Source organism: Ixodes scapularis, unplaced genomic scaffold, assembly GCF_016920785.2.
Source record: "Ixodes scapularis isolate PalLabHiFi unplaced genomic scaffold, ASM1692078v2 PGA_scaffold3__209_contigs__length_174095766, whole genome shotgun sequence".
In the NCBI taxonomy this organism is placed as follows: domain Eukaryota; kingdom Metazoa; phylum Arthropoda; class Arachnida; order Ixodida; family Ixodidae; genus Ixodes; species Ixodes scapularis.
In genome coordinates, this window is record NW_024609868.1 from 59,234,948 (window position 1) to 59,257,969 (window position 23,022).

General features: G+C 44.9%; 1 protein-coding gene across 1 annotated transcript in view; it reads left to right on the plus strand.

Moving 5' to 3' along the window:
- The first annotated feature begins 9,401 nt into the window (after positions 1-9,401).
- LOC121837192 overlaps positions 9,402-23,022 on the plus strand; it is a 126,227-nt gene continuing 112,606 nt past the window's right edge. Inside the window, exons 1-2 of the mRNA XM_042292740.1 lie at positions 9,402-9,416; positions 9,538-9,693. Coding sequence (XP_042148674.1) covers positions 9,402-9,416; positions 9,538-9,693 — 171 coding nt within the window. The remainder of the gene's footprint in view (positions 9,417-9,537; positions 9,694-23,022) is intronic.

Here is a 23,022-nt window from a genome sequence, read left to right on the forward strand (position 1 = left end):
ACCGATTCCCCAGTATTGGCACCATCCTTCGCTCGGATTTCCTTTATAGGTAACTGCGTGCAATATAGTGGGCAGATGTATTGATTCCCCCCGCCGTACAATAGTTCTCACTTTGTTCAAACGTTTTTCTCATATACACGTGCGTTCACTATTTTATTTTATTTTTGTTATTTTAAACGGACATCCTGAAACGATATGTTTTTATTCGTAAATATCCATATGGTGTTTATATAGAGAAAAATGACACCGTGATAATTTTGGTCAGCTGAGAAATGCAGTAGGTAGCTTCTTCGGTAATGTAGGTTCCTTTATTCCCAACCGGATTTCCGATTAGCTTTAAGATTATCGTTATAGCTTTGATAGCTATAGCTTATGTTATCGTTATAGATTTGATTCGTGATTTGTGTACTCGTATTAAAATTGGAATTACTATAGCAATTTTTGAATCGATTTTGAACTGACTGAAAGGCAAAACTTGATTAACTTAACTTGATTTATTCTTTTTAGTTCATTTAAATATCTGTTCTTGAAACACGCGTTTTAACAAAATAAACATACGACGTTATAAAAAAAAAAAAACAGACTCCACTCGTTAATTGCGTAACTAAATGGCTAAATTAACCAAGGGTGTCAGGCTTATTTGCAAAAAACATCCTCAATATAAATTTTCTTATATTTTCAGGGGATTCTAAGCGGAATAGCTCGACGGACAACCTATAGACTGTCTCGATTTTGTTTTTTATTATTTTTTCCTGTCTGTGCTTTGTTCCTATCGTCCTAGCTGACTGTTTTCTTTTGCATTCTGTACCAACTAGCTCAACTTCAACCTGTTACTTTAGAAGTTTGAGCTTCTGTCTTACTAGGGTAGGTAAGGACAGCTTTCAAGTGGCTTGCCGTAGCCGATGAGGGGAAGCGTGTAAGATTACTAATTTTACAGTGTTTTTGTTACTGCACTCTGAACTATTGGCCTCGAGATGGACCTAGAGGTGGTGCTACTGTCGCGCTATCATCATCATTAAAGCGGAGATAGAAGCCTGGCCGCCCCATAGGCTCTCCACGTTCGCGAGCGAGACAGTGTAGATTCTTGTGTTTATTTTGTCGCATATTATCGGTGAGAAAACAATTTTAGCGGAAAACGGTGCAGTACTGTTGGGTGCTTCAGTGAAGATTGAATCGTAATACCAGCGTACGGCCTTAATTTAAAGAGTCGCACGTGTGTATACGTCGTCTGCTCTAGGCAGACTTTGGGAAGCATGGATCACCACGACGGAAGCTTGTCTCTGGGTCAACTGGACTATTTATGTTAAGTATTTGTTTCTTTTAAAATAGATGTATCGGTTCTAGAGCATGGGAATTAAACAAAAAAATAAATTCCAACCTAAATAACATAATGCGGGTACAGTGAACTGTAAAATCGCAGGTTCTGTTTTTTTTTTCTTTTCAATTTTCAGCTTTTGCAGTGATATTATTGATTTTTGCTGCAAGCATTGTTTCCCTTCGCTATGCCACGGTGTGGTTACGTATTTCGGAGTTGCAACAATATTCATACTTTGCGATGAAAAGAGAGTGCCTCTTCTATTTAAGGTTCGGAAACTGTTCGTTGGCAGGACAACTAAAACAAGTGAAACAAACAAACTATTCTAATATATCTGCCGCTGGTGGAACAAACGAGTGTAACAGAGCAACGCTGTAGAGTGCGTGTTATTCGATGCTTTCTTCAGTAGTGTTGCTTCACCCCCTTAAATTTTTTCGGTGAGGGCCGCGGATGTCAAAGGGCTAATATTATAAATTTATGGCTAAATAACCTTCTATTTAAGCATAGTAGACCCTACAACTCCAACAAACGACCCGCACCGCGACACAGACAGCATTGGCCGCAGCGATGCTCTCACTGATAGGTGCTAGCAACTCTCACCAGACTTTCCAGTCACCTTTTGCCCTCATCTAACGCATGTCGGGACTGGGCCGTTCATTGCATAACATTCAGGTTATGCGAGTGATGCTTTAGTTGAGATTTTTATTTTTGCCGTTTAATCAAAATCTTGTACTAAAAAAATTCAGGAAAAAGTAAAAAAAAAAAGAAAAAAAGTCTGGTTTATTGTTTTCGGCGTATTTATGTTTTTTTACAACAGAGGCTTGCACGGTAAACCACTTCACCGTGCTTGCGATTGTCATTGTGGTTGATGATACTGTTAAAATAATATTTAAAAAAAGTACTTCACATTAAAAGGCTTCTCGTGTTCATATTTCTGTGGGCGTCACAACATGAAGTTTAAAATGAGAATGCAATATGCCATTTATAATATAGTAAAAATAGTTGAAAAAGTATGTAGTTTTAACGTCTTTCGTGTAATATGACTGGAAAGTAATAAATTACCGGATTTATTGATTGATCAGTCTTTTAAAGGGTGGCTATCAGTCGGCTTAATTTGTTAATGAACCCGCAGCTCCATCAAGAATCAACGTTTTATAAAAGTTCTGGATTGTGCTAGAAAACAAAGATATGTATGGCCAAAGGCTGTACAAACCACAACACTAAGATTATGGAAGCATCCGACTTAATATTTATCGATTTTTTTTTAAATTTCCACACGTGTGAAACGACAAAACACAACGTTTGCTAAGAAGAAACAACAACAAAAACATCAAACATTTAATGAGGAGGATCCAGCTCAGCCGAAAACGGGCTTGCGTCGTCCAGACCATGCTTCTGAACCTGCGCCCGTAGCAGACGACGCACGGTGGTACCCCGGTTTTCTCATGTTTCCAATTTCGGCCGCACAGTCGCGGCATTAGGCGAATATAGGAAGTTGAAAAAGAAGCCTAAAAAATTAGTTCGCGAAATATATAGGGTGTTTCACGAGAGGCAGGCTATTTTTCTGTAAAAAGTGAGAATCGCACTTTTTAGGTATTCGAAAATAAACCCATCGTCCTGTTTAAAAACGTTCTGAGAGCCCTCGTTTCCGAAAGTCAATAAATCAGACAGTCAAAACAATGGCGGTTGTTTTTCTTCTTTATGTTTTGCTTTTGATTACCCGCTGTTTCGCCCTGCCCTGCCCTCTAGCCCAAGCGGTAATTTTTGCTGTACCGTCCCACGTGCTTCAAGCCTGAAGAAACTTCCGATTAACTGGCTGTGGCGAGGTCAGCAATTTTCTAATTAGAAGCACATGCTCGTTTTTAATTATCAGAAACCTAATTATGCCATCCTAATTAATGAGCCAAATATTAAAGCGGCACGAGTGTGGCGGAATGGCCCCCATCGCGGTGACTAATCGGGCAACAACACTTTTATTTTTTTGTACGATGCGTAGTTTTCTAACGAAACTTATGGCGACCGTTCTGTGAAACACTGGTATGCCGAGATTGGAATTTCCTGACTGGATGAAATCATTGATATGTCACCACGAAAACCGCATTTGATACCACACTAATTGAAAATAAGGAACTGTATAGGTATAAAAATTGTATATCTAATAGTCCATTTCAAGTCAAGAACGTAGGGCGAGGGTAAGACGGGCCGGGGACGAGGAAGCGTACGGAGCGCTAACGAGAGAAAGAGGTTTCCCCTCTCCCGCGTTCTGTCTGCTTCCTCCTCCCCCGGCCCGTCTCAGTATCCTTAATAACCTACATAGCACAGGTTCGTTTTTCACCTCATGCAATAGAAGTAGCAGAAGAAATTAAAGAAAAACAAGCAGCGTTCACCCCTCAACTCGCACCCAGAACTAGCGGCGACGTGATCTGGAGCCCATTGTATGACGCCAATACTGATCATAGCCAGGCGCTGGGGTTGGCAGAACACAGGACACGCGCTGTGTGCCAAGCATTGTTATGGTTTGGCTATTGTCGTATTTGCGGCGACTGGACACGGGCCACTACCCGAATGCTTCTAGAGATATGAATTATCACGAACCCAAATTGAGTGTCCACGCAATGCTTGCGTCCAATTCATGAGCCGCATTCAGTGATCGTCACCGGAGGATACTGCGATCCCACAGTAACGTCATCAAGTTTCGCGAAGGAGAGATTGAATAAAAATACTCGCCTTTGTCATTGAAATTACACCGCAACAAAGGAGTTCCTTGGCCAGTGCCATTGCGTGCGAGTATCCTTCGGTCCCCTTAATGCCAGTTAGCTCGTGTAAAGTGAAAGAAATTTCATTTGCATATTGTTGCACTGTCGCTTCAAAGGGATGCTGAACCATACATTTAGGTTTCTATAATAAGTGGCGCACTATCTTTCCATGAGCAAGCAGCCGCCGGTATGCGCGAGCACACACAACAAAATTGACGCCATCATATCCCCCCTTCAAGCTTATTAAGCATGAATGAGGGATACGATGACGTCAGTTTGGGTTTGCGCGTGGTCGTGCACATCGGCGGCTGCTGTCTCATGGAAATATAGTGCACCACTTAATATAGGCACTGAAATGTTCGGTTCAGCACCCGGTGTGCGCGAGCACACGCAACGAAATCGACGTCATCATATTAAGCGCGAATAGGGGATATGATGACGTCAACTTCGGTTTGCGTGTGCTCGCGCACACCGGCGGCTGCTGACTCATGGAAAGATAGCGCGCCGCTTATTATAGGCACTGAAATATTCGGTTCAGCATCCCTTTAAGGAGAGCAGAGTGTGGCCTATTATGATCACGCTTATCGCTTTGTGATTGGTTCGTAGGCATTCTTATCGGCTAATGCCGTTAATCTATTGGCTTCAGAGCGATGATAAGATGCTCTGAATTCGCCATGCCCTGCATCTGTAAAGCTACCAGTGGCTATACGGAGCGCAACTTCGTCTGCTTCTAGCACAGGTGTTGCGATGATATCAGAACGCTGGGCTTTTAGTGGATGATCGAAACAAAAATAGTGGGTATACCTCAAGGCGACTCGCATTGATGTCTACCCACTATCCTCCCGATCATACCCAATCAGAGCTCGGCATCGTTCTGACGTCACCGCAACCCCGCGCAAGAAGCAGACGATTTGCTGTCCGTATAGGCTTTGACCGCGCACGAATTTGAGGACAAACAAAGTATAGATTTTTGGGAATGCATTGGACACTTGGCGACGGCAACAGGTCTTTTAGCATCTATACGCAACCGGAGACCACAGAAAGCTTGCGCTGGCTTCGTGTATTAAGCGGACAGGACAAGACCGCGTGTGTGTGGACTGTGCAAGTCTACTTTCGTGCCTGTACCATACAAGAATCCAGATTAATAAACTTCCATTTTTTTCAAGCTTTGGTTACTGGTGCATCTTTTCTTTCCTGTCGCTCCTTTTTCCTTTACAAGATGTTTAAAAACAGAATAGATTGCATGGCTTGCCGCTGACCGCTATCGTCTCTCAGTCTTGAGGAGGATCCAGAAATCGCGAGGGCCCGTAAAATGTCGACGCTGTGTACTACCCGGGTGGATACGTGTGCCAGCCGCGCGTCTTGCCCTGGTTGAGACAGCTCAGATTTGGAAAGTAACCCGTTACAATAACGAAACACTTTTAACTTTTTTAGGCTATTTTTTTTTAATTTGCCACATTACATTTTTATAGCAGTTATTAGTAACGTAATTTAATTACAAAATTTAAGTAGCACATAACTTGGTAATTTCTAGTAACTTTTATAATAATGTATACGATCACTAAAACTGAAGTATACAATACTGGTCGTGTTTGAAATACGTATTGCTGTTTTTCCTGTTTTTTTTTTTTTTTTCCTTTGGCGCAGGAGGTTTTGGTTGCTGGCCAACCCCTTGCACTGTACGCCAAGGAGGCTAGGCCGTATGTTGTACACTCTTATTTCCTCGTCTTGGATGCTTGACAGAAATGGCCGATGGTGATGTCTATCATGGGCCATAGGTTGCGTACTACGTTTCACCTTGCGATGAATCGCAGTGGCCGCTACGAGCTAGCGGAGCAAGTCCTAATGCTGTGTTAGTGTCATGTGACCTTGGGAAGGGGTGTAGCAACACGGGCGTGTGAAGTCACGTGATACGTATACGTTCACAGCGCTAAATTGATTGAGACGGTTCGTGGAGTATGCCGCAGTTAATAGTCAGGGGAAACAGAGTAAAGGAGTATTAGATGGCGGCCATAGCTGTGTGTGCGACTGCTGAGCGCGTGCTGATGGCCAGCTTACACCGTTCTTTTGCAGCGTGCATTTCGCACTATCAAGAGTGTCGTTCTTAGCAGCCTACGTGGACTGCGCGATAGTGAGTGCTCGCGCCCCGAAATACTCAGGGTGAAAGCAACTCTGAAGGCCGGTCCAGACACTTGCGTTTAAGTGCGTTTGACTGCGTTGCGTCGAGAACCGAAAGCGAGACACCGGCACATCTGTGCTTCGTATGAAGCTTGGAATTCGATTCAAGGTATCATCTTGGCACGCGATATAAGCAGCAGGGGTGTCCTGGTTTCTCGCAGCCGCAACGCAGTCAAACGCAACTATCTGAACCAGGCTTAAGTCATTAGAGCTGGGAGGGGGCACAGGAGGCACAGTGACAGAATAGCGCCGGACGTTGGAACGCGGGGAAGAAGTCGGACAGATCGAGGCGCCGCTTCAAGCCTCCGGTTGTGTGAGCGCGTGGGTGATTGTCGTTCAGCCACCAAAAGTACCGAGGCACATGAAGACTTCTCTCGTTTCAACAGACGGTGGAAGAGCGCCATCCTAGCCGCCGCCCGGACCAAGTTTCGGACATTCACCCGTTGCTTCTCTTTTCTTCAAAATATGGTTTGCGTTGATTTTTTTTTTGTCCGCATAGTCATGTTTGTTTCTCGCGCAACCAGACTGTAGAGCGATTAATTATTTTTCCTGCTTTCGTACGTGTGTGCGCGGAGACATAAATTGCCTAAGTTCTTGTAAGTGAGCAAACTTTTTCTGCTGTGTATGTCGACTCTGTCACAGTCCCAACCAGAGCTCTCCCCGGGCTTCGCTCTTCTCCCGTGGGAAAATTTAATTTTAATATCAGGCTCGGGCTTACGAAAAGCCTCGTCAGAAGTTACCGCCGAGGGTATGGCGAGCTAGGCCACCTTTAGGATACCGGTTTCCGATGCAATGTGCACCAAAGGAAGCTGTCGACGAAAACGTCACAGTGTGTGTTAACAGAATGAACGCGAGCAAATACCAAAGAAATGAACTCTGGATGAAACGTCGCAGTGTCGACGGAACGATCTGTCGATGAAACGCCCTTCTACGAACTCATGGCCACCGGTTTGGGAACGCCATGAGCACGAGAGATTGATATTCAAAAATGCTTTCTTGTACTTAGCGCCAGCGTAACCAGAGCTCTGCCAAACCTGAGTTCTCTGCTTTTTATTTTCGATAATATCCCGAAATCTTAGGAGTGCACGACCAAACCGCCCAAGGGAGGCAACGTGCACCGACTGAAGGCAGGGCTTCTACTGCATTTTTTTTTTTATTTTCCCACCGACGAATGAGATTAAATGTATCGCTCTCATTCTTTACTACTTAGAACGGTCTCAATAATGTGGCACTGTAAGACACTGAATGCGGTGCTGTAATACGAATTTATAGAAACATCACATTTTTTTTATTTCTTGAAAAGCGTCCGATGGAAAGTAACGTGAAAGTAATCTGTTACGTAACAATTAAATTAATCAATTACCTTTTAACACAAGTAATTACTGACGGTAATTCATTACATTTAACCCTGTGTGACCTGTAATAGCATTCCATAACAGTTTGTAGTTAACAGTCAGGAGTCTGATTACAGCGCGCTCTAAACGAGCGAGCACTCCGCGCTTTCAGCCCGACGCGCTTGCTGTTTACTTTTTCTTTAGTTTCTCAGCGCGCTGACGCTCACTCGACTCGGCAACTGCGCGTTCCTTTTGTTCTGCTATTCGTATGTTCCGTCGACTGCGTCTCAGAGCTCCTGGCATCCACAAACAAAACAGCCTCAGAGCGCCCGCGTGCTTATCGTGCACGACACAAGACTGCGAAGCCAGCTGTCGCAACCAAGAAATGTTTCCAAGACATCAGCCACGCGAACGAGGCTCTCCAGGCTCTGCCCGTTTCAAAAGGCGGCACAGGCATCCTCTTCATGTGCCACGCGACCCAGTTTTCTTGACGACCACATCATACTCAGTGTTAGTACCGGCTTTGTCACAGTAGTAGGGCAAAGGGGAATTTGTGCAGTGTTGGTAAGGTACATCTAAAAAGTACTCGAGGTAAAGTGCAATGCAACCGAGAGGTTATGTACAACAAGTAAAGCAGTGAGAGAACTGGGCGCAATGTATTTAAAAGAGACTACTAAATCAGAATGTACTTTCAAAGGAAGGTATAAGTACTTTTTAACGCAACCTTTCATGTACCCTTTCATTCAGTGTTTTGTTTTTATTCGTAGGTCCTTATTCAGGGTAATTGGAGGTGCATAAGTTATTTTCGGAAATGGCGGCCAAGAATGAATAAAGCAAAATGGCCACAAACTAGTTGTTTTATCCTCGCTGACTAAATATATAACACAATCAACTAAAAAGGCGCATGTTTGTATCGGTCTTATAGCCGCAATTTCTTCACTTGGAGAAATAACCAAATGACGTCTCGAAAGACGACAGCGCGATTTCACACGATGATACACTTTTTGTTTTTTTTGGTTAGAGTTCGGGGAGTACTCACCTTCCCAGCATTTCTTCAGAGTTGACAAAGCTTGTTCTTGTGATACAAATTGAACAACACCAAATTTGGGGAATGTACTTTGAAGTCGGAAGTTGCATTTTCCACTAAATGTACCAGAAACTTACTTTAAGTGAAGTACAAGTACATAATCGGAGAATGTACTGCAAGTAAATTTCAAGTTTTCTTAGTCCACTTGAGTGAGTGAATAAACTTTTATTGTAGCGACGTGTGACAAACTCTCGGGTGGAGCCCCTAGTCCGGGGCCCCATATGTGGCGGCGACCGCCTTGGCGCGGTCCACCAGCGATTGCTGGCCAGTGGCCGTGTCATCGGTCAGCCGCTCCTCCCAGGAGGTGGGGGTGGGATTGGGATTGGGTGGGACGGCGGGAATGAGCCGGCACTGCCAGACCATGTGAAAAAGGTTGGGACGGTCGCCGCAGTGCGGGCACTGAGGCGGGCTGAGTGACGGGTAGAGGTAAGAGTAGAAGAGGGGGGTCGCGAAAGTGTTAGTTTGCAGTTGTCGCCATATTACGGCGTCTCTGCGAGTAAGGGAAGGGTGAGGAGGCGGATAATGCTGCCGAGCGAGGCGTAGCTCTGCAAGGTGAGTGCTGTAGGAGTAAGGGGCTGGTTGGATGCTGACAAAGTCTTCCCCTGGCGCCCGGTGTGAGAGGTCTCGGGCGAGCGCATGAGCGCGCTCATTACCGGGGACGGCTGCGTGCCCAGGCACCCATATCAGCCGGAAATTGTGGGAGGTGGAGGATAGGAACGGGTCGAGTAAAGATGCAGTGGAAGGATGTAAGGTGTTATATAGGAAGTGCCGACAGGTCGTCTGCGAATCAGTGAGAATGTGAATGGGCATGGAGGAGGAAAGAAAGGAGGTAGAAAGTATTGCCCTGGCGACCGCTCGTTCTTCCAGGATGGAGACGTCGGTAAGACCACGCTCAGTGGCCGCGTGGACTGTCCTGAGATCAGAGTCCACGACAACTGTAATACCCCCGCGCACACCCTGTGGGCTGGCGTCCGTGAAGAGGGCACGAACGGTATCGCAACCTACCGGATACGCGCGTCGGAGGTAGCGCGAACGATGGTCGCGCCTAGCCGAGTGGCGGGTAGGATTCATATGACGGGGGATGGGAGCCACAGTGAGTCTGGCACGCGCAGCGGGGGAGAGACCCTCAGCTGCGAGGGTAGCGGGACAGGGTGGAAAACCAAGGGTGGCAAGGAGTGCCCGCCCCTGAGCCGTGCAGCGCAAGCGCGTCAACTGGGCAGCCCGATGAGCTTCCATGAGCTCCTCCAGAGTGTTGGTCACCCCAAGCCTCTCGAGGCAAACGGTGGCTGTGCGAACAGGGAGGCCGAGAGCAAGTTTCTGCGCCTTCCGCAGCAATACAGACATACGAGTGTGTTCGGTCTGGGTGAGGTTGTGGTAAGGAAGGTGGTAGGTTAAGCGAGTGTGTATCAAGGCCTGGACAAGGCGTAGGGCATCCGCCTCTTTAAGGCCATGTCGACGATTTGAGACGCGACAAAGCATGTGCATAATTTGGTTGCACTGGGTGGTGAGTTGATGGAGGGTTTGAGTTGCTTTAGCGTTGGATTGTGACACAAAGCCAAGCACCCGTATGGCCGATTTACGCGGGACGGGTTTGTCGTCTAATGTGATGGTAATGGGGAGGTCGGTCTGTCCGCGAGCGTGTTTTGTCACGATTAGTAATTCTGACTTCGTGGGAGAACAGGTGAGGCCTCCACGCCGGGCGTAGTGCTCGATGGTAGTGGCGGCTTCTTGTAGCTGAGTCTCTATGTGTCCGAGGGAGCCTTTCGTTACCCAGACAGTAATGTCATCAGCATAAATTGCATGTCTGACATCCGAGATCTGATCCAGAAGGGGAGGAAGACCTCGCATGGCAAGGTTAAACAGGAGCGGAGAAAGTACAGAGCCTTGCTGTGTGCCACGGTTTGCCACTGGCGCGGAAGGAGAGCGAAGATGACCAAGGGCGAGGCTGGCAGATCGGTCACGGAGGAAATTGCGGACGTAATTGTACACTTTCACTCCGCAGCCAGTGGCTGCCAACTGTTCAAGGACCAGGTCGTGGGAGAGGTTGTCAAAGGCCCCCTTAAGATCTGCGGCAAGGACGGCGCGATATTGAGCAGTGCTCGGCGAGTCTAAAACATCATGTTGGAGACGGAGCAGTACGTCCTGGGTAGAAATGCCACTACGGTAGTCATAAAGGGTGTCAGGAAGAGCTGATGTGTCCGCAAGAAATTTGTGGAGGCGAAGCTGTACAACCTTCTCAAGCAGTTTGCCCAGACACGAGGTAAGAGAAATCGGGCGCAAATTCTCCAAGGAGAGGGGTTTGCCAGGCTTGGGAATCAGAACCACTGTTGCTTCCTTCCACTCCTTGGGAAGGGTACCCGACTCCCACACCTCGTTCAAGTAGGTAGTAAGCTGCGTGGTGTCCGAATCCGAGAGGTTGTAGAGAAGAGAGTAGCGGACCTGGTCAGGACCAGGGGATGTGTTGCGGCGTATGTCGGTCAGTGCAGCGCGAATCTCAATTGCTGCGATCGGTGCGTTAAGATAAGGGAGTGTGTTGGGGGGACCCATGTAGTCCGCGTAACGTGGAGCGTCAGGAGGGGGAAGGTAGCGTTGTCGTAGCTGAGTGAGGCATTGGGCGTCTGTTAGGTTAGTGGCGCGTAGAAGTTTATGAATGCCCTTGGCCCTGTGCGATTTGGCTTGACCGGGCTGTATGAGGTGACGGAGTAGGGACCACGTTCGTGCGGTACCGAGCGTGCCATTGAGATTGTCACATAGCGCGTGCCAGTTTTCACCAGTAAGGTTGGTAGCATAGTCTGCAGCATCAACAGTAAGTTGGGCAATACGTAGTTTTAGCCTCTTGTTGCGGCGTTGACGTCGCCACCGTTTGGTTAGGCTACGACGTGCTTCCCACAGATGGAGTAGGTGGGAGTCTATATCCGGTGCATCTGGAGTGGTAGTAAGGGTGCGCGTGTGTCGGTTTAGCCGGGTTTGCAGTGCCTGCACCCAATCGGTGAGTGTGTCGGAGGAGGTATAAGAGGAGGACGATGCGCGAAAGGCAGGCCAGTCTGTGATACGGATGTGGCGTGCTTCCCCTGTGAAGTCTTTAGTGTGGATACGGGTTTCAAGAATCGAATGGTCACTGCCGAGCTGTTCCTCAAGGTTCTGCCAGGTGCAGTGTTTAGTGCCACGGTACATGGTAAGGTCTGGGCACGTGTCTCGTGCAACGCTGGTTCCAAGACGTGTGGGTGTCGATGAATCAGTAAGTAAAGTGAGATTCTGTTGTTGAATCAGAGTGTGGAGCTTTCGGCCTTTAGGTGTGTCACGAGGGTAACCCCAAGTTGGATGTGGAGCGTTAAAATCGCCTCCAATGAATGTGGCGCAACCCTTGCAGCGTGCGGCTTCAAACAACTTGTCAAACCGTGCATGACGATCTTGAGGGAGGCTGTAGATGTTGAGTAGACGGAGGGATTGGGTGTTACGCGTGCGTGGATTTGCAGGAAGGAGTTCAAGTAATACATGTGGAACGGCCTGGCTGTCGAAGGTTAAGTCGACGGCGGTATGAACGCGCTTGACTAGGGTTGCCACAAGGTGGTCTTTATCAGGATCATTGTGTGCCACATATGTGACATATGCAGGAAGATTGGGAAGGGTACGAGGCTCCTGTAGAAAGATGATGTCGGGTGGGGGAGTTTGCGATTGGATATACTGGATGAGACTGCAGCGTTTTTTTCGGAAACTTCGGCAATTCCACTGCCATACCGTGAGGTCTGAAGAAGACCGTGGTGTGGTGGATGCAGGGGGAATACAGGTCGACATTTACAAGGATCGAATAAGGGGAAGGGCCAGTTGAAGAAGTGTAAGAATGCTGCGGGCCCATTCTGCATCAACAGATTCCAAGAACCTGCAGGCGAAGTTTGCTGCTGCTTGAAGGTTCAAGACCCACCCCTTGCTTTGAGCTGTGTCTGTTGAAACGGACAGAGTCCTCCGTTTTGTTGTTCTGCGCTGTCTTGGATCGGTGGGCGCGCTCCCTGTAGTTTTTGGATCCTCGAGTGGATTTGCTCCGTTTGAACTGGGCCCTTCTTTAGTCAGAGGTGCCTTTGGTTTATCCTTTCTGGGCAGCTTGATTAGTGTAGCATAGGTCGGTCTCTCAGGCCGCTGGTTTTCAGTTGTGCTAGTCAAGGTGTCTTGCGTTGTTGAAGAAGACCCTTCACTTTTTCTGGGCAACTCGGGCCAGTCGGATGCTTGAACTGCAGCTTTGGCACTATAATAATCGACTGCATGTTCCTTGGCATAATTCCTCGTCTTTTTTTCTTGCTGCCATTTAGAACAGGATGTTGATGTAGCAGAGTGAGCGGCTCTGCAGTTTACGCACTTCTCTTGAGCAGTGCAGGAGTCCCTGTCCTCGTGCGTGTTACCGCAGCGCTTGCACACAGGACTGTGCTTGCAGGAGGCCTCACGGTGTCCATAACGGCAGCACTTGCGGCATTGGACAGGTTTCTCTTGGAAGGGAGTAACTGGATGCCGAACAAGACCAAGGTAGACGAAGCTTGGCAATGAAGATCCGCAGAAAGAGATCTTAATTGCCGAACTTTTACCTAGCCGTCGCAAACGTGCAACTCTGTTTTCAGGAGATCTTAAGTTGTTGGTGATCTCCTCGTCGGTCAGCGTAGTGTCCACATCTTTGATTACACCTGTGGCGCAGTGTCTGGGGAGAGGCTCGTATGCTCTGACTTTGATTCCGCAGAGCTCTGTGCAGCGTAGCAATCCTCGTGTTGTCTGTCCGTTTCTCACGTCCACGGCAACGAGATTGAGGCGGCTGTTGTACCTGATCTCCAGGATGCATTCCGGGAACGTCTTCGCCAGAGTATTGGAGAGTCTCAGGCTGCTCAGCGACGTAATAACTTGGCCGTGCTCGACTGGCGCAAATATAACAGTAAGTCCTTCAGGTACTACTGCAGTACTGCGGACTGTTTCAACGCTTGGGCTGGAATTAGGGCTGTTCTTTTTTCGCTTTTTCCTGGCGACATCAGTCCAATCCAAGTCGTCAAAATCGGAGAGTTCTATGTCACTGGATGGCACAATGACTCGCCGCGAAGAGGTTGTAGCGCATTGCTGACCTGGAGTGATGTCCTCTGCGCTATTCATGGGTGTGTCCTGTTCTGATTCAGCGAGTGAGCTGCCACAGACGGACGAAGGCAGACTGTACTGATCAGTGGAGGCGCGATGACTGGAATGTGGCGAAGGTGGCGTTGGCCCAGTAGACATGGCCATGGTCGATTCACGGGCACCAGGGCAAGCCCCAGTGCGGCCGACCTCAAAGTGGACAGGAGTAGGCAACGTACGAATGAAGTTGGAATGTTTTAGACCGTCTTATAATATTAAAATGTTGATCCAGAAGAGCGAGGCTCAAAAACGCAACCGACTTCGAATCACTTCTTCTTCGTCCTCCTTGATGTAGTATTTTAAGTACAATGTAATAAAAGTACTTCCCAAACATACATTTTTATTGACCACCCGTCGTTTTATAGGACGAAAACATCTTCCTCCATGCGGCAGCCCAACATCTTGTTCTTGCGTCATTTTTATTACTGCGTAAATGAACAAACATACTGCCATGACGTGAGCATGTAAAGCGACATTCTCACTGTTCCATAGAACACTTAAATTTGAGGTATAAACATACTTTCCTTTTTGCTATAAGCAGTGATTGGCTATGCGAGACACACGGGCATTTTTAAAAGAACCAGAGGGGTCATTCCATAACAAACGTCCCAGGCGTGACGCTCGACCACCGCCGATTCTTTTGAAAAAAATTACAGGGGTTTCCTATGTGTTGAATATTGACTCGCCTAAATATTTTTGTACATAAAACTTTTCTGGCCGCGCTAGCGCGGCTTGAAATTCCCGAAGAAGCGCGGAACTAGGCACAAGTAAAAAAATAGCCAAAAGTATAGATATTTAGTTATCAATGGAAAATATTTTCTGTCTAATTCTACTTGCATTATTGCTTCATATGAACCCGATTTTAAATAATTTAGTTGTTTCTTTGTTTCTTTGTTTAATTGAAGACAAAATGCTGAATTTGAGCCGTTTTTTTAGATTTTTTGTTTACTGTAGATATACTGTATATACTGTAGATAAACTTTTTTTCATGAAATAGCTTGCTACCGTTAAAAGAAAGGTTTTTGTTATTTTAAAGTTTAAAGTTGCGTAAAACGGCATTTTGGTTTAAATTGAACCGCAAATTTCGCAGTGAGGTGGTCCAAGTAAAAGTATGCCAGACCACTCAAGCGAAAGAGCGCCATATGAACTTATGATTTATAAACTTTAAACGAAGTAATATTTTTTTGAGCGAGAAAATATTTTTTGAAGTTGAGCTCCCGCGACACCGCGCGGAGTGGTTTCATGCGGCAGCTTCTCCACACAGCACGACGGCAATAGACCTTATCTGAGCCCAGGCACGTTCTGGTGTTCTAAATGGGGCATGCAGCTTAGTTTGCGCAGCAATAAGTTGTCACAAAGTAGGCAGCAAGAAAACACAGGTCTTTATTCGTAATTTTTCCAGGAAGTGGCTTGTGCCTGGTGAGTGTTACGTTATAAAGCTGGGAGCTCTCGGTGCCATCTGTGAAGTTTTTAACCAGAGTCTACAGGTCGCTTTTTTAGCCGTTTTCAAACTGGACGGGAACGTAACTACACCGTTACTAAGTACACAAGCTCTATTTGCAGAAAAGTACATCTTGTAACCTAAAATGAAGGGCGTGAGCTAAACAAGATGAATAGTTTATTTACAAGCACATAGATGGCCCTAGGTGATAGCTAGCAACAAAGCATGCGCCACGGCTCGGATAAGGTCGATTCCGTCGTGCTGTGTGGAGAAGCTGCCGCATGGAACCACTCCGCGCGGTGTCTCTGGAGCTCAACTTCAAAAAATATTTTCTCGCTTAAAAAATATTACTTCGTTTAAATTTTATAAATCACAAGTTTGTATGGCGCTCTTTCGCGTGAATTGCCTGGCATATTTTTTACTTGGACCACCTCACGACGAAATTTCCGGTTTAATTTAAACCAACATGCCGTTTTATGGAACTTTAACCTTTAATATGACAAAAAGCTTTTTGTTAACAGTAGCAAGCCATTTCATACAAAACATATATCTACAATAGAAGCGGAAAACAATCCTAGTACGGGTATACAGACTCCCAAATTTAAGCGAAAAAATCCCGAACGTGGCACAAATTCAGCATTTTGTCTTCAATTAAAAACAAACAAAACAAAAACAACTAAATTATTTAAAATCGGCCTCACATCAAGCAATAATGCCAGTAAAATTGGACCGAAAAAATTGTACCTTGATAAGTAAATATCTGTACTTTTGGCAATTTTTTTACTTGTGCCTAGTTTCGTGCCTTTTTGGGAATTTCAAGCCGCGCTAGCGCGGCCAAGATATTTTTGTGTGCGAAAATATTTAGGCAAGTGACTATTCAACACATAAAGAACACCTGTGATTTTTTTCAGATGAATCGGCAATGGTCGAGCGTCACGCCTGGGACGTTTGGCATGGAATGACCCAGAGACCTTTTTAAGTGAAAGAGAGCGCGGTTGTTTTGTGGAACATTGCACACTGAATGGACCAATCATTGTTTGAGCATAGTTATAGACTGGAGAGGTACTAAGTTACGCCCTGGCTCTCGGCTTATAACGGTAATTATTACGTCCTATCACAGACGGCTTTTATTTTGTGTAAGGAAGGGGATACTTTCAAATGTTTTCGGGGCTTCGTCATTCGATGAAATGATCTTTAAATTGGCACAAGTGACTTCCCCTGTTGTTGTTTTTTTTTTAATTATACGTGTTGAAAAATGTTCGCAAAATATTGAACATCAACTTTCAACAAATTTGCGTCTGTTTCTTTTATTTGAGAACTTGGAGAGGGCAAGCATTCCCGGCGATCTCGGCAAATGACAAACGGGCACAAATAAGTTTAGATTTACAAATAATGTCAGCAATCTGAAACTGTACATAAATTTTCAAGTGCTGGCATCACGCTCAGTGTTACATTGGGGACTTCATTTTTAGCTTGCAGTGACTCACTCTCTGAAGGCTCGCGAAAGTAGACGATGTGTAATTTTTAGAATATATATTGGCATAAATTTGGTCACATCACTTGTCCTTAGCCCATAGGTATGACGGTCTGTCAACGATACTAAGGGGCATACCCTATTTCATGCAGGCGGAGTTTTACTTGATCAAAGTAGGCTGGGATTTGTAAGTTCAAATGGCAGCAAACATGGATATATTTGTTTCGCTTTTTAAAGGAGAAAACATGGCAGCTTCGGTTAAACTAGTATAAGCTTTCCTGCGCGTTAATTGTTTTAAAGCAGTTGCGGTTTTGTTTTTTAAAGTGTGGACATTTTCACATTTTGGTGCAAAAGTAAAGTGCCATGATTGGGGCGAAACATATCAAACAACAATTTGAAAACTTGAAATCTTGCTTACTGTATTTATCTTCAAAACACTTCTTACACTTTTGCTTGCTTGAAAATAGCCATAGTGTTTATTATGAATCCGCATGTTTTGGCCCTGCCAAACGAGAGTACACTTTCTATGAATCCGAATGCCATGGAAAGATCATAAAAAAAAAAACACTCCCCAGCTTTGCGGAAGGCAACAACGTTTGTGCACCTTAGACCCGGTCTATAACTGCAAAGGATCGCGAACTCCTCGGTTGACTTTTCTATGGACCACAAAAACTCCGACCTCTGCTTCTGACTGCAGGGCGATATGTTGCCTCAAAGACCTTAGCGGTGCCTGTCGGGAATACTAAAAAAAAGGAGAAAAATAAATATTTATTAATTTATTCCGCTGCACCAAAAATTATATCAGTGTCGCCACATGTTGCAGAAGCTCCGAAAATTGTTTTATGCACCTCTCTGCAGTTTCCCGAGTTTGCGAATTGGCTCGGCCATCGAACGTTTATACTAGCCTCGTTTGCCAAGTGTCAAAATACCGGCATATGTTTTTATTCTTTCGCGTTATGGAAATTTGTACCTGAAAATACAAAAGTACTTCGCGGTTTCGCGTGACTTCAAGTGAATAGCACCGGTCGTTGGGAGGCACGTTCAGTCTCTCATAATTTCAACGCTTGTCACTGGATTGCAAACTGAGCATTTATATGCTTGCGCTATTTTGTAATGTAGAGATAAAATACCACTCTCTTCGGAAAATTATTCACGCATATCTGGTAAATGTAAATTAGGCGAGACATTTGCACACATACATCTTTTGAATACCGTTTTGCAGCAAAGAAGATAGCGTGCTCTTATTCTATTGTCAAGGTTTTAGGTATGGGGCCATAGACTACCCTGATGGGCTATTGTTTGTAGAGCTTTATGGTAAGAGGTCAATCTACCTCATATTTATTTTGGTCGTAGTATTTTCTGGAACGTCACCTGTTAGTGAACTTTCTAATATTCTTAAATGTGAGAAGCTCAAAGGAAAAGCTGATGGAAATGGAATTATCAAACCGTAATTGAATTCAAATCTTTCTACAATTACCCGAAGAGGACGCTTGGGTTTTCTTTTATATACATAATTTTAGAGCTGCACCACTGTGGAAATATTCAATACCAAAGTAGTACTGACAATTGAATTTTCCAATCTGTGGTTTTTTGGGGGCTGCTTTCTTTACAAGAGTAGCGCTAAATGTAATATTATAATTCTTGTGCTCCAAAGTTATTTGCTTGATTCTATCTTTCTGCACTCTCAACTACGACAGCCTGCATAACACCTAGCCTGCCCTATATCCGAGCAAAGTTTATTTTTTAGTAATAAAATGTACATCGACCATGTTTATCACGATGTCACGCCTGCCTGCTACTTAGCACAGTTTGTGGCACTAGCATACTGCTGGATAATACAAAGTGTTAGAAAAATAATTACATTTTTTTGACTGCAACACAGAGTGCGCATTATTAAACGCTCATTTTCCCCACAAAATGTAGCACAAATCGTACACGTCAATGTTTCAGAACTAGCCGCTATCTCAATCAAAAGTTATAAAATATTATCTGAAACTGCATTGGGAACAGGGGGCCCGTTTTCGACCGTTTTCGCCCGTTTTCGTCCGTTCTCCAACTAGTGTTGTGAAAACGGAAAAGCCCCGGACCAGACCCTCCCCATCTAATCCGTCCGGCAACGGTGAACTCATTGAGTAGCATCGCCACATGGCTCCGGTCGGCTTGCCCGGAAACGAGGCGAGAGGCGACGAGGGGGTGCCGTGGGACCACCGTGTTGGCGTCGCCCCACCTAGGCGCGGAGCTAAGCCGGACCCTTCTTTCTGGCTGCGTTAACGCTGGTCCGAAACGGGGTCAGCCGACTCAAGAACCGGGAGGATCACCGGGCCAGGATTCCGGGTAACGACGCGCCAGCTGCGGGACCTCCGTGAGGGTGGGATTATCCCCGGACGCCACCTGCGGATGATCCGGCCAAGCCCTTTCCCGTGCCTCAACGCCGTCTGATGGAGGGGTCAGCACTACCACGGCCAACGTCGTCACCCGGGCAAACAATGGACCCCTTGCTCTCGCCTCCTCGGCGCAGCTTTCGAGGGCAAGGGTGCCTCGGCGCCGGAGTGTAAAGTCCGGCCACAGCTGCAGTGTGTGCATGTGGGTGTGGGCGTGCTCAGGGGATGAGTGGAGGCGGGGCCTGAACATGATTTGTTGGCAGCTCGGCCACCATTGGCTGCCAGCCGCGAGAGTACCGAAGAGCGACCCTATAAAAGGGGCAAACATGATTGTCGCATCTGTGCTCTCGGACGTTGTAAATACTTTGTACATATGTATTAAACAAAGTTTCGTTGCGAGAGACCCTTCCGCCTCGTCATGTTCCTGGACGGGAGTCTGCCCGCTGCTCCTTTCCTGGCCTGGCCCTGCGTGACGCTACCCGGAGAACCCCCTCGGTCCCAACACTAGTCGAATTGAGCTTCATGTACTTGAGGGCTCCATTGGCCATCGTTTTTTCATTGAAAGTATCAGAAAATCACCTATAACTTTTGAATTATATAATGGAAAGTTCCGAATCTTTGGCAACTGGTTCGAACTGCTAGCGCTAAATTTGGGCAAAGAATGAACGTTCGGCGATGCGTAGTTTATTTAAAATGTGAAAACAAAACCTGTAAATTTGTTTACACCTTGTATGTACGTCTTCTAGTTTAAATATTTCAGACTAGGATGTTACCACTGGCGATCAGAAGCCAAGTGCCTTGACATGCGTGCCGAAATATCTACTGCGGTTGCATTAAGTATCTTCTAAAATTTAGTGATACATGAGCCCTTGATAGGCGAGCTCTTTATCAATTCTGTTAGATTTTCTTATCACGGTCATGAGATTTTTTTCTCTTAATGAAAACCGGGCAAATCACAGACGAAGCCAAGCCTAAATATTTTAGCCGTCCAGAACAGTATTGCTTAAAGAAACCTTCAAATTTGTGTGATAATGTTCGTCTAAATCCGCTATTTCCTAAAACAGTTGGCATCTACAAAACCTCGAATAGACTGCGCTAAGTTCAAGGAATCCAATATTTCTAGGCTTGCAACACATACCTATAACTGGTTTATTTTTGGCACCATTTGCCTAAAGCGCAGTTATTGATTTATGGCCCTTAAGCAGCGTCAATATAAAAAAAGCGTTGTATGTTTTTGACCGTAGCTTTAAAATCCGGAAGGAATACAAGTAAGAAATAAAATAATATATTTAAATCCCCATAATCCAAATGTACTTTCAAGCGCCTCGGAATTGTGATCGTAGGCAAATACATAATAAAGAAGTAATCGTGGTTGACGATGGCTATTAATTACCTCTTATCCGAACGCTCATACCGATCGTCAGCTTCTGGGTGAGTCTTGCTAGTGACGAGTAAATATGACTATCCTGTGGCGAAGGCGACCAAGTTCTTACATCGCCACGGTAACAAACTGCTTAAAGCGGCACATATATTATTATCTAGTTCATTCCAATCTTCATTTCTCTCTATTGTTTGGGGTGCAAGAACTAAGCAAAGCCTAGAAAGGGGATTTTCAGGAAAAAGAGCAAAACACTTTATTGGAATATTTCAGCGTATGGAACATAACTACTCCTGCTCAACTATTGCAACTCAAGCTTGCAATAAATGCTTAAATCGAGTTGAAACGTGACCTCTCCACATTCTTCGACCTATACCTTTTTAGTAATACGCAGTACAATGTTCGACGTGCTAATATAGTTTTATACCTCGCTCAAGGACATACTGTTGAACTAATCTATTTGCACAATTAATATGTCTCATCCTAAGCGAACACCACACCGTTTTAACAATTATTCAATACTTTGCCATAAAATACTTGTTTAAGAAACAATATCAAATGTGAATTCTATTATGTCCCGCATAACAAATTTTATAACATGTCCTATTGTTTCTCTACATTATATAAAGAATGTTCCGCACGCTTTATTTATTATGTAATCATGTAAGAATTTAGTAGCCGTTGTTGTACGAACCTTGCCTTTTGCCTTTTTGCTACGAATTATTGTTTTAATGTTTATTTTTCTTGCAACTTGTGTTTTTGATTTGATGCTGGCTTATTCCTGCCTGCCAAAAATATAATCATATGATAATGCTTTGTCGAGAAAAACAGATCAGCCATTTACCATGTTTCTCGAGACATTGTGTGAGAAAAAAAAATCAATCAAACTAATACAAATGAGAGTCTGCCAAAATTTGTTTTTTGTATACAAGAGAGATAAATTTGAGCTCACCGAAGGCTATAACTCTCCTTGATCCATTCTTGAATAGCCTGAAATACGTAAACGGAAAGTACAGGTAACAATATTTTTGGCTGTTTTCAATTTGAACGAGGCTTGCGAACCTTTGTTTGAAGGTGGAGAGAGTAAAACAGAGTGCACTCTACATAGTGTTTTTGCGAAAAGTAGTGCTTCTGAAAATTGTTTAGCACAAATGGAGTCCGAATTCGTGTCGCATTCCCCAAGGCTTCATGTTTGTTTGTTTTTCGGGGTGTGAAAAATGTATTAGGTCTTGCTTTTGGAGAAGCTGCTATCATGTTTGGTCACTTGTGCTTACATTTCATTTCAGAAACAAAGCTTGCAGTTACCCGAACTTTTAAACATTACACGTTGAATGAACTTCTTCCTTACGTTGTATGTGATAAGAAGCAACAAAAGGTGCAGGAAAAAATAAGATTGCCATATAACAGTTCTGTCTTTCCCACGACGTCCAATGGTAATGAAATTTGCCAACTTCAGTGTAAAGGCCACAAACATTTTTACGTGGAATGACTAAATTCCTGTGCCATAGTCATCCCGAGGACGGGAACTTAATTTTGTACACTTTGCTTCATCGAGAAAGAAGCCGATTACCATCGACAAGGTCTTCTGGCATTAAAATTGCAAAACAACGAAATGAAGCATTAGGAGCAACGGAAACAATAAAATAAACGGAGTAAACTGCCGTTCGATAGCGGTCCTCCAAACCGTTCAAGTACCGTCTGAGTATACCATTAGAGTGTTTTCAACTACATTCGTGTACAACAGCATTTTCGTCAAAATACAATTGAATCAACTTTGTACACGGGCTGCTTTTTGTGGTGAAAATCGAGTTTCAGAATCATCCTCTGGTGTAAAAATGAACTGTAAATGAGTATAAGGTTAGGTAAGCTAATAATGCGAAAAAAACTGCGAAAAAAACAAAAGATAAGGGAGAAGTCGTAATATGTACACATCAAGTGCGGGTGCGTATGTTTCCTCGACTTGTCCTTTGTCTTTTTTTTTTTTTGCGCTGTTTTCCTTCAGATAAGCAAATGCTGATTTTAAGTCTGGAGAAACGTTGAGTTCAACACTAACACCTATAAATAAATATTCAAAAATTATTGTCATCATTTAGGGGTAGCCGTTTTAAGCTCGAATGGAGTGGGAGGTAGCCGAGGCCTTCCTCATACAGAAAAGCGACAACAATGGGAGTGACAAATTCGTAGCCGATGCCTTCGTCATTCAGAGAAGAGACAACGATGTGGGTCACAAATCCCTTAAATTGACAAGAAAGGAGGAAGGTTTTCTCGAGAAGGAGATAAGGAGCCTTGGTCGGGGGGAGAGGGATGAGCGTGGCCGGGAGCCAGCAGGGGCGCTGTCAAGATCACTCCGGCTCTGCAAGCCGGAAGAGAGAATGAACTTTTTTGCGTGTTGAACGCTGTCCGTGTCTGACGTGTTTTTGCGTGTCCCTTGTCTTCTTTTGCGTTCCCATACCAATATATTTAACCAACACGCTCTCCTAATTCTATCTAAGAAAAGTGCCATCACCGAGAAAAAAAGCTGAGGAGCATTATTTCC